At 38.4% G+C, this 17,305-nt stretch overlaps 2 protein-coding genes across 4 annotated transcripts in view; both read left to right on the plus strand.

Annotated features, from left to right (window-relative positions):
• The window catches only part of igsf11 (immunoglobulin superfamily member 11), a 52,114-nt gene extending 47,782 nt beyond the window's left edge, over positions 1 to 4,332 (plus strand). For all 3 annotated transcript variants that reach the window (XM_088381762.1, XM_088381763.1, XM_088381764.1), the window contains 3 exons: positions 767 to 889; positions 1,405 to 1,552; positions 1,673 to 4,332. In XM_088381762.1, coding sequence (XP_088237888.1) covers positions 767 to 889; positions 1,405 to 1,552; positions 1,673 to 2,228 — 827 coding nt within the window. In that variant the 3' untranslated portion in view covers positions 2,229 to 4,332. The remainder of the gene's footprint in view (positions 1 to 766; positions 890 to 1,404; positions 1,553 to 1,672) is intronic.
• A 1,108-nt stretch (positions 4,333 to 5,440) lies between these two features.
• lsamp (limbic system associated membrane protein) overlaps positions 5,441 to 17,305 on the plus strand; it is a 140,733-nt gene continuing 128,868 nt past the window's right edge. Inside the window, exon 1 of the mRNA XM_088381508.1 lies at positions 5,441 to 5,625. The gene's annotated coding sequence lies outside the window, so the exon portion shown is untranslated. The remainder of the gene's footprint in view (positions 5,626 to 17,305) is intronic.

Raw genomic sequence — 17,305 nt, forward strand, 5'->3', positions numbered from 1 at the left:
GCAGACAGTCTTCATCACCTGTTGCACTGTGTGTACACTACCGGTCAAATAAAGGCTCAAGTACAAAAAGGCCTCCGAAACAAAAGCCAATTGAAACTGCATTTTTTGTGAGTGCAAATTGAACTCTCCATGTCAATAAAATATTCCAGGCAGTAGTCAGAGCCTTGTCGTGAAAGTAGTGCTTTTGCACAGTGCATGTAACCGCTTAACTCATACATCCATTCTCTATAACAAACTAATATGCAACAGTTGTTAAATATGCAAAATATATTCAATGGTCAAAATATGATTCAGCGTCAAGGAGGTATTTAGAATTATGGATTTAGTTTGTAGTGCTCATAACTTCTGTGTCATATTGAGGTTTTTTATTAGTCTGTAATATTTGAGTAGACTTTTCAACCACTTTCAATAAAAGCACATAACCAAAGATTATAATTAAAAAAAAAAACTCTTTACTCATTAAATTAATGTACCAATAATGGGTCCATCAAAACTGAGCGTTATCCTTTTTAAAACAGAATATTTGTAGACTCATTACAAGCGCAACAACGCTTCCAAATGGTGCTGATGGCTTTTGCAGTACGTTTTATTATAGCTATCTGGCGCCCTCTAAAGTTTAATGGCCGAAGTAGTAACAGAAATGGAATTTTCAAATGCAATTTAAGTCATTCATTCTACTTCATTCATTCTAGATTCTACTTTAATGGGTTTTATTCTGCGATTTGTGTCTTTGATTTACAACACAACCTGTGTGCGTGCGTCTCAGACCAGATGCAGGGCACTGTGACGCTGAGAAACATCAGCACCAGTACCTCAGGACTCTACCAGTGCACCTCCACCAATGCCATTGGCAAGAGCACATGCCTGCTCAATCTTCAGGTTGTTCCGCGTAAGTGCTCCAAACACAACGTTCTGACACAAACCTGCTGCATGGCACTGCTGCTATTTATAAACATTTCACTCATGAGATGTACAGTTAAAAAAAAACATCTCTGTGACATTTGTCAAACTGGTATGAAACCAAGCAAAGTTGCAACAATCACTCATCGGTGATGTCAAAACTTGCCGGGATTGACACAATCAGACCAAAATGAAGAGATGGGGTCAAAGAGGTAGCATTACGTGACAGCGAGGAATGTAATGTTTTTTTTTTTTTCGGTTTTGATGAAGCATGTCAAGCAGAGCAATTGTCTAATTTGTAGTAAATTAAAACTGTTGCTTTAGAATAATATGACTCAAATAAAAGTCAAAAGCACTCCTCCAAATAAATAATTGAAAAAAAACCCTACCGGTACTCCAGTACTGAGTAAGTTTTGTGTAATTTCTAATTAATCTGTTCTTCTTATTACCCCTGTGGATTAAGATGTACAATATCAGCATAATTTTTTTCCCAACATTCTTTAGCCCAACCTCAGAGTGTGGGCCTGATAGCCGGTACCATTGCAACTGGAGTGCTGGCACTCATCATCTGCTGCCTGTTGGTGGTGGTCACCCTCTACTACTGGAAGAATAAGAATAAATACGAGGAGGAGGAGATACCCAATGAGATCAGGTTAATCAATATTTTTTTTCCTTTGGAGAATTGTAACAATTTATTGTTTGAGACTCTCTCGAAGGAATTTTTCAAGTAAATATCCAACATGACAGACTTCTCACTCGATCATCTCCACAGGGAAGACGACCTCCCCCCAAAGAGGTCGTCATCAGTGAAAGCGTTCCATGCCGATGCCTCATCCTCAGAGAACGACACCCTGACCTCCACCAACACCTACAACAGTCGCTACTGGCACAACCCCAAACCCAACTATGACACCAACTCATACACACGGTACAACGGAGACACGCGACAGACCTTCGCCACAGCTGTCCATGGCACACACGGGCACAGACAGTCCCAGAATCCGGGCCACGGGCACGGCCAAGCGGTCACGGCACCGGGCTCGGCCCCGTTGTCTCGTCACGCTCAGCCTGCGACGACAACAAGTTCCACCTTTGCCAACGGCAGTCACACACTCCCGCCACCCAAGACCCTGGTGGTCACGACAAACTCAGCCCCATCTCCCCCCACCATGGCACGCAGCAACGGCTCCGTGAGCCTAAAGCCAGTGGTGACGCCCGCGCACGGGCAGCATACGCACTCGTACGCCGTGAGCCAGGCCACGCTGGAGCGGATGGGGGCGGTGCCCGTCATGGTGCCCGCTCAAAGCAGAGCGGGCTCCCTGGTCTGAAAACTTCTCTTTGAAAACAGGACTTACATAGTTTTTGGTTGCTTTTTAAAATCCAATGATGAAAACCAAACTGAATATGGGCTGAAACAGCCTGCTGCCCTTTATTTGAATATTTCAACTGTGTCTTTCTCTACTGTGTGCTGTTCTTTTTTTTTAATTCTAAAAACAAAGTAGGATTTTTACAATGCCAATTTATTTATTAAAATTATCCTACCTTTTTATTTGGAAGTAGAAGACTGGAATTAAATCATCAAATTATTTTTTTTTGTTGTTGGATGGTTTTATAACTGTTGGTTTTGTTTCCCCCCAAAACAATGCAGGCATTTCAAGCTCAGTTTGGCGGCACTCCGTGGTTAGATAGGGGTCATCTCAAATTCCTTCGTAAATGCATGTGGTCTGTGTTGAAGGATATTTTCTGGCCACAATTGATGTTCAACAAATTCAAAAATTGGGATCGGAGGAGGATGTTGATAGTTATGCATTGAAAAAGTGAATGTTGGATGAACATAAACAAGAATGACACAACGACTGCAATGGCCTTAGAGAGAGAAAGAAAATGCGAATGACAGGCTTTATAGATGCAAAATGTTGCATAATACAGAATATGTTATAAAATAAAAGTTTTTATTGTGTTTAAGCACTTTTTAGAGCAATTTAGACAGCCTACCAGAACGATTGGTCAAATGCTTTATACCCATTCAACTCTTTACATGATGTCACTGTTCAAAGGATGCATCTCCATTTTTTTGTTGTTGTCCTTTTTGTTTTTATTTTAAAAATATATATTTTTTGAGAGAAAAAAAATGCAGGTGCATTTTTTTTTAACTTCACTGTTATCCTAATTTGATTTGTCACCTCTGTGCTGCTTGTTGGAAATAATTTTTTATTTGATTAATGCTTAGTGAAATTTACAAATCTATATTTAAAAAAATAATTTCTACCCCCACACTTTACAAAGGAAGCAATTACTGTTCTTTTTTACTGTACATATTGTAACTACAACGTTAGGCTAGAATCAAAGAAATCATTTGAATTTGACTCGTGTCTTAACATTTTGTGGGGTCGGAGGCACCGAAAAAAAATCCTGCTGATTCACTGAAGGGATGTTTTATTTTTTAATTTCTTGCTTTATTTTCCTCCAGAAAATTGACATTTTTTGTTCACAAGGCAGGTAAACCCAATATGTTTACGCTGTATATGGTAGAAATATATGTGTTTATATTTTTAACCAAATTTTCAGCAAAGGAACTCAGCTTTGACATTTCTTGTATGTTAACCGAATGCAATATTGTCTTCTGGCAAAAAAAAATGTATTCTGCAATTTGACAAAAGAATTCATGTTTTTATTTGTATTGCTGTTTCCTGGATACATTTGCAGTCGGGAAATGCAATCTCTTGTTGTCCTGGAAACCGTTGAGCCACTGTCATCTTCATGTGTCATCGTCTAAGAGTTATTTACACTGGGTTGAAACTAAATCTGACTTTTATAATTCTGTTTATATTTAATATATGTAAATCGGTGCAGTCATAGCTGTACATGTGCCATTCTTCACTCAAACGAAAAAGATGGAAAAGTTCAGATGGATTATTTGATTAGTTTATTAGCTAGTCTAATATTGTGTATGCCCAACATGGACAAAAGTATTAGGACAAAGTTGGACTCATTGCACATGTCACTTCTCTTTAAACTTGCTTATGCTACTCAAACACATCCAAACTAAAAGTTCCAAAAATGACAAACGCACACATGTAACCACATCCTTTCTTATTTACCTGTCAGTGTTTCCAAATGAAGTTCATCGAGATTTTCTCAGCATCTCAGCCAATGTCCCCTCACCGTGGTTGTTAACACTGAGACGTGCTCTCAGGTTTCTCTTATTATTATTCAAGGGACAATGGCCACCTTGAAAATCTAAATGGGCAAACGGTGACTAAACGACCGATATCCCGTGTCCATGACCTAGCGTTGAGATGTTAGAGTGAATAATGACCAAACCAATTTGTAAATATGTAAAGAAATCAATTTGTTCTTACTGTTGGTTTGAAATGTCAAATAGGAAACATAACACTGGAACTTGTAGAGAATAAAATATTGTTGATACAATCTTCTCCTGGAGTGTGTCATTTTTTTCACCCAATTCCAGAAAATTGAATATTGTTCATTATTGTTCCACATCATTCAATGCATGCATTTTTAACACTGCCATTCAAGATCATCATTTGTCATTTAATATAATATGTTTTCATATCTTTTAAAAACAAGCTCTTCAATATCATGTCTCTGCTCCCAATCAGCTGAGATGGACTGCAGTTCACCAGCAAGCTTTAAGAGGTCAAGTGGTATAAGAAATGGTGGCTGCTGGAATGCTCCTAAAGTACTTCTAGAATAAACCACTAGATAGCAGTATTTATACACACATCATCACCACTTACATTGTTAGGAGCACTTGACAAGTAAAATAACCTGGCCTGATGATTTCTATCATGTCGAGCTGGCTTCTTTCTGCTTTTCCCGTGAAGGCAAATAACTATGCTTACACTGTTTCATGTTCCCCCAAATTAATTGTGTCAATACATTTAATCTTACAGTCCCCGATAACCACAGAAGAACAGTTTTCAAGTTATTAAAGAAGAGCTCACCCCTTTCATTACTTCAACTACCTTTCTTCTAAAATTGTCCATATCAATTTGTAAAAGTGAAAAAGCTCCAATCATGCTGTAACTCAAAGACACTCTCGATAACATCAGTGCAGAGGATCGATTTCTTCCTTGGGGGGTCTGTATATAAAAAGGTCGGAGGCAAACAATGGCAGTAGCCTACTGTGTGCTAATGACTTGGCTGGTAAAGTTCACTCATGAACTGATGCATGTTATTTCGTTCATTTTTGGTTTCATGGAAGATATACACAAGCCTTCTGTTTTGCAACACTAGATTATCCATTGCACTAATTATATTAGTTTGTCTGTCAGCTTAGCATGGTGGGTGAGTAGTTAGTGCATCCATGTCACACTTGAGGTCCAGGGTTCGAGTCTCTGTTCTGGCCTTTGTTTTCAGTTCATGTGAATTTTCTTTGGTTTCCTCCCACATGATTGATTGAAGACTCAAAATCGACAAGTGGTGTGTGTGAAACGGGTGTGCTGCAATTGGAGAACAGTCCAGTGTTTATCTTCCAGCCCTTGTTCTGCTTGTTTTGCTTGCTCGGTGGCCACAAATGCATCGCATACAGAGCTTGCTGATGAGGTGATCATTAGAATCAGGTGTTGTAGCAAGGAGTGATGGGAAATGTGGATCTCGTCGGGTTCCTTACCCTAGGACAAAGGATTACAGGACATTTGTTCAAATGAAGGAATTGATCCCTCGTGTCATCATCAGGCACCAGCCAATCTGCTTCAAGAGGTAAATATTTGTGTTTATCATACAATCATATTGTTTAATGACTGTTTGGGTTTGTATGCACTAGATGGCAGAACAGACCAGGTAGGCTAGCTTCTACCTTGGCACATTTTGTTTCCCTTTGACACATTATTTTTGGAGGAAAGGTCATGTTCCTTTGCAAGGTTGAGCCGTATGGCCAATTGCCAGAAAGTTGCAGGTGAGCAAGGCTCGCCCAATTTTATTTTACTTCTGCATTTTGGATCCCCTGTGTCGTGACCTTACCATTTTACAACGCCCTCTAAAATGTTATTGAGTCAGCGTGTGAAGTCGCCAACATATTAATAACATGCATTGTAATTCAGTGCATGTCTAAAGCTAGCACACATGTCGATTTACTGTCCCTCATAGATGTCATGTCTTTTTATTTTTTTTACATGATGCACATTCACATTCAGTGGAGAAAGTACATCTACATTCATGTCATCTCCAGACAATCTATTCAGCCCTTGTGCCCAGTAATGGTAATTATGTCTCATTTATCCACGCCATTGGGATCCAAGCTTAGAGTGCTTTTGAAAAACTTTTATCTAATCCAGACGAATCACTTTGTCATTCATATATTGCGTGACCTCGGAGATCATGCTAGCAATGATTGCAGTAATAGAACTGAATTGGCCCATCTCGGAGAGCTCAAGGGTGAATCAATTAGCTGTTTCTTTGTCTCCCACTGGATTGCAGTACATACTGTAGAACAGCGTCCACCCCTGACCGAGAATATTGGATTCGATTCAACGGGGCTCTGATGCTGGCAAGTGGCCGAGATGGTGTGGAGTGCCAGCAAGGAGGGGAGGGATGAGCAAGGTGGCGGTGTGTGAAGGGGAACAAATGGAATAATGAAGAAAAAAGCATGCAGGCAGAGGCGAAGTGAAAATAGAGACGAGAACATGAATTAGTGAAGACTGAGTCAATATCTTGAGCTGTGGCTGCCTTCTGCATTTGTAATTTATTTGTTGATAGCTAGCCCGGTGACTAACTGGTTGTCAATGTGAAACTCAAACGCCGTGAACCAAGTTGAATAGACAAATTTAAATTCCTTGTGAGCATTACCGTGGTATTTATAGCGTCTATTATCGGCATCACTGCATGGCAGAAACGTGAGCTGGTTTACAATACTGCACGTGAGATTGATGACACTTAAGTCAGGTAACTTTGAAGTTGTAACAAGAACTCGGAGACCTCCATCAAGGAATTCATCACCGCTGGCATCAGTGAATGAACAGCTACAATTTCCGTGGAAAGGTTCAAGCAGCAAGATTTGAGCTGTTTTTATAAATGTACATGTACCTGAGATTAATTTAAATGAGAAAATTAGTATGAGCAAAATGCAGGTGGTTGTAATCCAATTGTGAGTGATGCAGAATTTTTATAATACGATTTTCCCTCTGCACTGGGGCGCTCTTAAGCGGACATATCCAGTGAAGTGAGACAAGATAGCCCATGAATATTAAAACCTAAACAAGTAAGAGTCCCTTTAAATAATACTCCACATGAGTGACCACAACAATATTTGGCAGTCACTATGGCTTGGGGGGAATTATTGTCTGATATTATTTTAATTGAACGACCAAATGTTGTGATATGCAGGCTAATGTAAGCTCTCTTAAAGACATAGTGAAGACAACTAACGAGATGCGAGCAAGTGCTTGAGAAATGGAGACTGTGGTTTATGTGAATTTCTTTTCTTTATCTCTGTGGGGATTGCATGTTGTCATTTCCTTTTGCAGTTAGGTGACAAATGCAAGCAGCAAGCACTAGGGTTCAGAGGATATCACTCTTGACCTGCAGCAAACACTAATGAATATTCCTGAAGCTCCTTGATTAAGGAGAAGTGCTTTGCCATCCATATTCTTTGGTGCTCCTGGGGGAAGCTTGGTAGCAGTCATAAGCGGGGACCGAAAATACTTTTTATAATAATGACCACTATGTGATTTGTGTTGGCTGACTATAAAGCCACTGTTTTTATTTGCCCAAGATAGATTTGACAAATGATGTTTCTGCGGGGATTTTTATTGAAACATAATAATTTTTCAAGTGGGTAAATGAAGACTTTGCATCCTTGTGTTTTTGTGTTGTACTTCTGTGCTGAGAGTTCTGTCTTGGCATGCAGTGTAACGGTTACAAATCTGAGGTACAGACATAATAAAATAAATGCAAGATCATATTGTGACCTCCAAGCTGTTGGAAAATCTTTGACTTAGGTGGTTCTTTAAAATTTGTTTTCATGTCAGAGGTCGCGCTTTGAGTATTAGATAAAAGGTTCCAAGTTTAGACTCACTGAGCTAAAAACAAATGGATTTATTTAATTGATTATATTTTAAGAACATTGATTTGATCAACCTCTGATTTAGAACAAAGCTGGTATATAATCCAGGAGACAACCCAAAGGGTTGTTAGAGTTCAGCTAGTATTACGAACATGGTCTTTGGTTTGGACTCGCTGCAGATTTTCAATAGCTTGTGTTTATGCAGTGCATCATTGAGTTAGCGCTCTGGAAATTTAATCTGGATGGATGGATGGATGGATGGATGGATGGATGGATGGATGGATGGATGGATGGATGGATGGATGGATGGATGGATGGATGGATGGATGGATGGATGGATGGATGGATGGATGGATGGATGGATGGATGGATGGATGGATGGATGGATGGATGGATGGATGGATGGATGGATGGATGGATGGATGGATGGATGGATGGAGAGAAAGTGTCTGAGTGCATTTTTACAGTATATATTGATAAAAGTATTTTATGAAAACGTTGATGAAGAGAACAAACTATGACTGAAGTACTGTGTTTGTGTGTAATTTTTATTTTATTTTTTAATTTATTATATTTTTGAGTGCACTAGGAGGCACGCGCGTGTTTATCAAGCCAGCGAACAAAAGGTTTGCCAAGATCTGTTGTGCTCACTTCACAGTACATGCCCCAAGTGATGTCTGCTTGAAGGAACAGCATGTAATTCTAAAAGATTTGTAACAGTGCCTGTCCCTTAGAGGAGAGCTTCAGGTCGGTTACTTATCACAAAATTCCTCCTTGTGTGTGTTTTTGCTTGTTGTTTAGGATGCATTTTTCTCATTTTTCCCTTCGGCGCACACAGTTGTAGGAAGCTAATTATTGTTATTTGCAACGTACTATGTATTATCCGGGTACGGCGTTTTTGGTGGCATTTATGTTTCCTGGAAAATATACAACTATTTGACCGTTTCTTTTTCATATTTTTGCTACATAAACACCCAGTGCCAATTTCTTTGATATAAGATTAGGTTCTCTTCATGGGATCTTGCTTCCCATTGGGTCCAATCTAATATGAACCATGCTTTTAATTGTGTGGGTTTGTTTTTCTCCATGAAATAAAATTGACCTCTCAATGTTTCCGTGTCCAGAGATCAGTGTCTCTGTTAAGTATTCACCGTGAGAGTCATTAACTAGTGCACAACAGAGGAGAGGCTGAGCCTTAGATGCAATAAATTCCTCGCAAGACCAATTTCTTCTTTCATTAAATGAGTTATAGCGCATTGTTTCATTTCTGTGCCTCTCACTTCTGATTTACATCTAATAGTTCTAACCGAGGTTTGATGAGAAGAAAGACTAATAGTAATGCGCATCAATGGGTGCAATGGTTTCATCTCCATCTTGGATGATGATTCTGGAGGACCCTTCCCCCAAAACCTCATTTCGACATAAAACTTTATTATGCCTTCTACTAGACCATGAGCATTTAATCTACTTGACATAGTTAAGAAAGACGATCACAATACAAATACAACTCCAGAGGAAAAAAAACCCTGACATACTCATCGACGAAGACTAAGATAGATCACAAGTCTTCTGGTCTAGTGTAAAGCCACAAAGAAAAACAAAACAAATTTCAGCTGTTTTTGCAGGTGGACAGTTCGCTAAACGCTCGTCTATACTGATCACAGGAGGTTAAGCTCAATCAAATTAAAGTTGTACCTGGGTACGAAGCGACGTCTACAAATGTCGTATTGTGGGCCAAATTGTCAATAGCCTAATTTCTGCTGTGTAGTTAGAATATCGATTATGTTAAAGCTGAGGAATAAAGAATCCACAGTGTGTCTCTGTGGGGTAGAAGGGGAGAGGCGGGGGAGGGAGGGGGGGTGGTTCAATTGATACTCTACAACTCTGCTTGGGCATTAACTTATTCAAATTAGTCTGTATCACTGGTTTCTCAAGATAACGCTATCTGCTCAAACAAGTGTGTCATTACAGAAATTATGCATACAGTATTCAGCAACAAAATGTGCAAGGCCTGCAGGAATACAACAAATGGCAGCTAGAGACCTTCAAGGAGTTGTATGTGTGTGTGTATCTGTGTGTGTGTGTGTGTGTGTATATGTGTGTGTGTGTGCGTGTGTGTGTGTGTACATAAAACCAAGGAAGAATTGAAAATGTGAATTCCACAAAATACAACTTCCATCCATTCAGACATGAATGAATTAATTCTACTCGTCAATAACTGTATATTATTTATCCTGCTCATGTAAAAATAGATATAGAAATATTTTGAGCTATTTTTATCACAATCTACTTTTTTGTCCCTTTCAAAGCTAGCCTCCTTTCTTGATGAGCTGCCATTTCTCTGAAGCATGTCAAACAATTACGTTGGTGGCAGCTCAGGAGGACTCTAAGTAGACAGCAAAAATTTCGAATACAACAGATTAACACATGGCCGTCTGTTGTTCATATTTCTGCCTTGTTAACAAGAAAAATATAATAAATACAAAGTGAGTAAAAACAATCATTACATATATTTCTTTGCATAGCAAAATGATGACCAGGGGAGAAGAATCGGGTTTATAATGATACAAAATTAATTTTATACCTACGCTAAAGAAGAATAAACATAATATACATATTTACATGACCATTCCCCTTTCAAATGAGCTTTAAAATAAGATTTATGACCCAAGAAGGACGTTCATGGCTGGAACTGCCAAATGTGTGTCGCCCATCAAACAGGGTTGAGAGGCATCTGCCCCATGTTAGCCTTTGCTGATGTGTAACAAGCTTCTGCTGGTCTTTAGCCAATAGATGTCAGTTGAGCATTTCACAGCTGGGGTCTTTCAGCCACCTGGCTAACGTCTGGACGTCTGGCGGAACACGCAGGTATGTTAGAAAGGCGAGCAAGCTTGACGGTGATCTCCTGTCAGTTGTGTCTCACACATATTAAATTAAAATGGACCCTTATGTTAGGCAACATGTTAAACATGTCATCATAATAAGACTGAATATGATCTAAACACAGAATCTAGTTGAAGCCACAAAGTTGTTTTGCTTTTTTGCATCTCCCAGGATGTTAATTGTTTGCCCTTTTTTTTTTTTATGTACATTAGACAAAATCTTTTTGCAGAGCTTCTGTTGTTGCCATCATATTTGCAGCCGCAAAGTTTAACGAGGCCAGACGTATCAAAAGATGCACTGCAAGCCCGAAACATGCTTGATAAAAGTGAATGTTTGGAATTAGATTTTTTCTTCCTGCAAAATTTAACCTTTCTATTCCTTTCCAACTTGTTTTTTGTCAGTCCTTAAAACTTTGTGCTGGAATCCTTGAGGCTTGTCGCTGTAATTTTCTGTAAATTCCACCCTGGCCTTCCAATTCTTCTTGCGAATGCTGAGTTGACATTACATTCCCGGCAGCAACGGCAGCCTCAGCCTGGCAAATAGTGTGCTCAGGGGATTTGGGCCTTTTTCACCCATAATCAAATCTTGCAAAAAAAAAAAAAAAAAAATTCCACAGTTTGTCACAGTATCCGTGACGGGCCGTGGGGGTAAATGGCTCCTCCGTGGCTGCTGTGCCCTGGAGGCTCAAAGGTGCTCTGCAGTACAGCTCATGATCTACCACGGGTGCCGGTATATTCTCTCCCGGCAGCCATGTTCTGATGGGTCCCTCGTGTTTCTCATGTTCTGCTCAAGGTCTGACATGCTTTTCATGTGTTGGCAAGAATTTATATGGCTGAAACCTGGATGCCAGTCATCTTTAGAGAACGTCGGTGGCCGTGGCAGATTCGACAAGTATTCTCTCCAGAGTTAGCGTCAGAGGACATTCAATCAAAATGCTTTAGATCAGTGCAGGAGTGGGCACCTATTATTATAATTACGAAGGTAGTGGTTACAATGTATTTTGGGGGCTTGTTTTACCAGTTTATTATTGGTTTCTGATTTTGAACATGGACTGGTTGAAGACAAGTGAAGACCCAAGCTGTGAGACTGAAGAACAAAGTAGTCAGCAATTCTTATTTTGGTATAATATCTAATACTGATTTAACTCCACTATAAAAGAAACTATTCTTTATTTTGTTGTTGGCTTCATAGCATCAAATATCTTATCTGTGGAGTTAAGAAGATTAAAATAAATTAAATAGTTGACTATGTTAAAGATTCAATGGTTTATAGATAAACACCAAAGGCACACCCTCACCACCGACACGAGCACACTCGTCCAGAAAAAAAACATTAACATTTCCTGAGTTTGTCCGACTCAGTCACGTTTCCATTTAATTAGCCATCTGCTTTTGGTTGGCTGTCTGCTCTCATTTTAGTTTGTTTTGGGCATTTGCTAGAATTTGCATCACTTGGTGTGTAGCTAAGCGGGAAACGATCTTGCAGTGGCACGATGCTACTTGGGCAAACAAACAAACTAACAAAAAAGACTTTGTTTTTATGTCTGTCTGTCAAGTGGAGGTGCTTAAAAAGGAGGTTTTACAACAACACAGTTGATTGACCGCCTCCGTTTTTTTTTTTTTTTTTAATACAATACAAGTCTGTTGGGATAAATTCTGTATTCACTACACACCAAACATAAAATATGAGCAACGCCCTTGAGACCTCCATGAACACCATGTGCTTAATTTTCCATGATGAATTAAAGAGGGATATTGCAGTCGTTCAGCTCATCTGTTGTTTACTCCTCTCCTCCTTTTCAACTCTGTGTGCAATTCATCATTTCTCACCTTGTCATCTGCTCTCATCATATTTAATAGTGATTTTGTCAGAAGGTGTTGTGATATTTTGCTTCATCCCGTAACGTAAATACATTCATCATCTTTGAGTACACAGCCTTGTGGTGTGCCGGTAATTCTTTTTAAAATTATGTGGGTGGAGCTTAAATTCAATGTGCCCAGCTAGTAGTTCCGAAATGTTCACATCTCCTTTTTTTTTTTTTTTTTCCTTGATGGGTATTAATAATTGAAGTTGCACAAAGCCAAGTTAATTGTTCCTTATTGGCATCCATGAGCAAATGAGGTTTTATTTATCAACCTTTGGGAATGTGGTAAACAGATTTAATCATTTGTAACAAATAGTGACTATATAGATAACTAGCATCTGTGGTGCATGTAAATAAGTTTAAAATATTGTGATTTATTACTGGCTACACCTTTTGAATCCACAATTTTTGCCTGACTAAAAAGGTCACATTTTCCCCTAATGTGATAGTAAGTCTGCAGGACTGCTGCATCCCTGTATTGTGTACTTATATCCCTCTTATTATTTCTCTCCTTTTTGGTATTCAGCACAAGTCTTGAGCAGGTGAAATACCGCCATTCAGTTGGGTGCAGAATAATTGGCCTCTAAATCACACCCATTTCGGCCTTTGTGGCCTGCTTGTATCTCTTGCTTGAATCAGATTCCCCTGTGACATGCTTTTCAAACCAGAAGGTGAGCCTTATTGTGCTTTTGCAAAGAGTTTCACTTTTTGGTTAGATGCTTAACTCTCATATTCGTTATGTTCACCATTTCCTGTCACATGGTGTGGTTGGTCTTACTGGTTTCACATTTGTAAATATATAAACCTATGAAAACAGGAGGATTCAGGAAAAGCAGTGAAACTGTTTCACAGACAACATTCCTTTCTCATTTTTATATACTTCCCCCTTTTTCCCTACGTGTACAATACATCTTTTCAGGTCAATGGAATAATTGGTCCCAAAGAAATGAAAAAGGCAGGTACCGTCCATAAATCATAATATGTCACCTCTGCATTTTTCCCTCACATAGTGATTCGGGAATCATACCTGGAGTTATCCATAGAGCTGGAGAACATCACATGAGTGACTTAGGGTCGGGGGGAAACGCATACATATGGAGAAGTGAGGTGTCTTCAGAAGATCTAACATGCATAGAATATAATTTTGCATTTTGTGCTCAAGTTCTTCCTCAAGCAACGTCTATGTTGCATCAGACTTGATTCACGAAAATAAAATAAATAAAACTAATTTTAAAATATATTTCTATATATTATATGATTTTAAAAATAGAATTAAATGAACTAACTAGAGGCACACAAATAGTTGTCCTTTTTTGTTTGCAGAAAACAAATGATCATGTGTACTGGTGTCACGATGATCCATGTTGTATTTCCAATCATCATGTTCAACAATCCCTCTTTGATTTCCTGCAAGTCACACCCTGTCCTCATCTGTGTACTCTTGAGTATAAAATCATTGTGCAGGCTGTTCCTGAAAAAGGAACAGTGAGAACTTTTTAAATGATTTGATTTTCATGATGGACTAATGCTTTTTTTTTTTTCCTCCACTCATTTGGGATACGCAGAAGACTTCAAATTCTGCTAAAATAAAAACATGTTGGTCTTATTTTTACTTTTTTTATTTTCTGATTCTGTACATGTATATAAAAATGCATTCACGTACTGTATGCATGCATATTTTTTTTGCATTTTACATATACGGCAACCCTGGTAAAAGGTGCCCACAGGGTAAACTAGACAGCTGCTTGATTGTAGTCTGAATTATGCTAAATTCTTGTATCTGACTTGTTCCCTCCTGCTTGGGGTCGTTCCAGTTCACCGAAACAGTTATGAAACTTTAATTGGAGCTTTTGTTTAGTAACTATAATATCCCACACTGTGCAATAATACATGCTGATGCCGGCCATGTATCGAGATTCAGTTGAAAACAGTGAATCATTTGAACAAGAATCTGGTAGTTGTGTTTATTGTTGATATTCTGAATGCACCCCACTGCGAAGCAAATCCTAACAGCCACAATGGTAACAAAACAATACGTCAGCTGACAGGCAGCTATTTTTGAGCGAGCATTAATATTGTTTATATCAGGAAAATGAACAAATGAACTCTGATAGATGTAGGTGTTCCATAATCTTTTAGTTGTACCCGTGTTTTGTCCTCGGGGTGCAACTAGGGCATCTGATTCGAGCCGTTCAATCGGTTCCAATTCTGAATGGAAAAAGAGAAACATAGGTCAACCTGGATCTGCTTTCTTTCAAACCAAACAAAAGCAATGGACATTGGTTACACGTATTAATCATGTTTCACCAACATGAATATGACTTTATTTTGCAAATTGTAGAAGAAAAAAAAGTTCATTATTGTGTGCACGCCATACAGGCATTAAATTGAGTTCTCTGATGTTTTCTGGGTAACGCTCATAAAGTTCCCTTACAGTTTACAACTTGACTTGCTCCATAGTAAATGGTAAAGTGACTTTTCAGCACATTTGAGAAATGAGAATGCCAGTTTGTGTTTGTTTTGACGAGCGTACAGTTTATGCAGACGTTTGAATATTTTTTACTCCCCTGCATCAGTGAAAATATGGAAAACATTTGTGTAGACACTATGGGAGCATAAAGAAGGTGGCTGCACACAACAAGGTCACCCGTGAATGCAAATAACTTCTAAAGTATTGACAAATTATCCCTGTGAGTCTCCTTTGTGGAATGTATTATAGAAAATGTCCCTTTTGTCCTAGGAATATATATGTTGTATATATAAAGCCTCAATTTATTTATTTTGAAAGTGGTTAAACTCTTAAACTTGAATGCACTTCATTAACATTTCCACCTACGTTAATATGGGGAAAAAATGAAGTAAATTAAAGAACATGTCAAAGTGTCATATAGTTTCCTCCTTCGTTGGTTAAAAGTGGGAGTGCAGTGTCACCTCGGGGAGATGCAGATGACATTACAGGAAACAGAAATACAATCTGTTAGCAGGGATAATGATTCCACATTAGTGATGTGTCCTTCGGCTTGGGAAGTAATGGAATAGATGTGCCGGTGTTAATCAGAATAAATAAATAAACATTTACAGACTACCTAAAACCCAAAATGATATCGCAAAAAAAAGCATTTATGACTTCATCCTCAACCCGGGATGGTTGACAAAGATGACAGTCGAAAACTCTGGTGTTGCCTATTACGGGGGTTCAATGGCCCATGTAGAGCTGATAATGTTGTGAGGAAATGGAATGGAATTTCTAAATTAAATATACCACGCTGTCTGCCCTTCTTTTGACATATCACATCGGATAGTGGCTTGTGTGATTGCAGGTTTCAAAAGCAACATGTAAAAGCAGAAAATAGAAAAAGCCCACAACAAATTAGCTCCGAGGATCATTGGGACATGCAAAACCCCTCTCCCATGATAAGGTGATGACTCGAAAATGGAAAATTGTAAAATACAATCAACTGAAGGGAGAATTGTAATGAAGCCCATAATAGAAACTTATAAAATAGTCAATTAAAGGAAAATTTGCACTGAAGACCAAAATGGAAACTTAGAAAATATAATCAATTAAAGGGAAATTAGCAATGAAGCCCAAAATGGACAGTAATAAGATATATTCAATTAAAGGGGAAATTGAAATGAAGACTAAAATGGAAACTTATAAAATAAAATAAAATTAATCAAAGGAAAATTATGGTAAAAAGCTTGTCACTTAATTTTTTTACAACTAACCTCACGTCGATGAATTCATTTTGTTCTAATTATATTCAAACATCCAACCCAGCCCAAACCAGACAAACTACAACAATAGTTGTACACCGTTGTGAAATGAAAAAGTAAATTCAAACCTCTTTCGAGGCTTTATGTCCAGTATTTGGGCCAAAACCAGTCAACAATGAGCCAATAAGTTGTTTATGTGTGATTTGTTTATGTTATTCCTCACTGTGAAGCTACAGGCAATGATCACGATAAACAGCTTGTTTCCATTATATTAAGTTTACTTAAAAGCCTGTCAGGCTGTTCAGATGTTGTCCCCTGTAGGGCGTAATTAGGAATGGGAGGAAGAAAATTATTGCCAATCATCAAGCCACACTAAATCTGTGGCACTGAAGCCAACAGATAAAATCATCCCTTTTTAAACAGGTATCAATGTGTTGATTCTAAATTCTAAGTGTTGTTAGAATTTACACTGCATGTTTTGCAGTCCTGCTCGGCCCACGTTATTTCTCATCCCAAATGTGTCGAAACTTGAAAAGGTAATGTGCTCATTAATCTTTGATTGCTTGGAGGGTCGGACGTATGACTTCGCTGAGCTCAGCGTAGAACAATAACAGTGTGCCAGATTAAATAAAATGATTTTTCCTCCCAAACATTTCATGGAGATGTTATCACTTAGCATCATTATGACTAAATAAATCTTAAAACTAGCCTGTGTTTTAACATTAATTTGGTAAATATATACAAAAAATGCTACATTTGGCTTGCCTCTAATATCCTCTTGAAATTTTGAGACTGTTGTATTTGTTGTCAGTGCTGTTAAGCATATCGTATAAATACGCTCTACTGGTGAGAAAATTGAGTTTAAATGTCACATCCTCCATCAGAATTTAAATGGATAGCTAAATCTATATCTT

This window comes from Syngnathus floridae, chromosome 7 (genome assembly GCF_059516105.1).
Source record: "Syngnathus floridae isolate MCC-2025c chromosome 7, RoL_Sflo_1.0, whole genome shotgun sequence".
NCBI lineage: Eukaryota > Metazoa > Chordata > Actinopteri > Syngnathiformes > Syngnathidae > Syngnathus > Syngnathus floridae.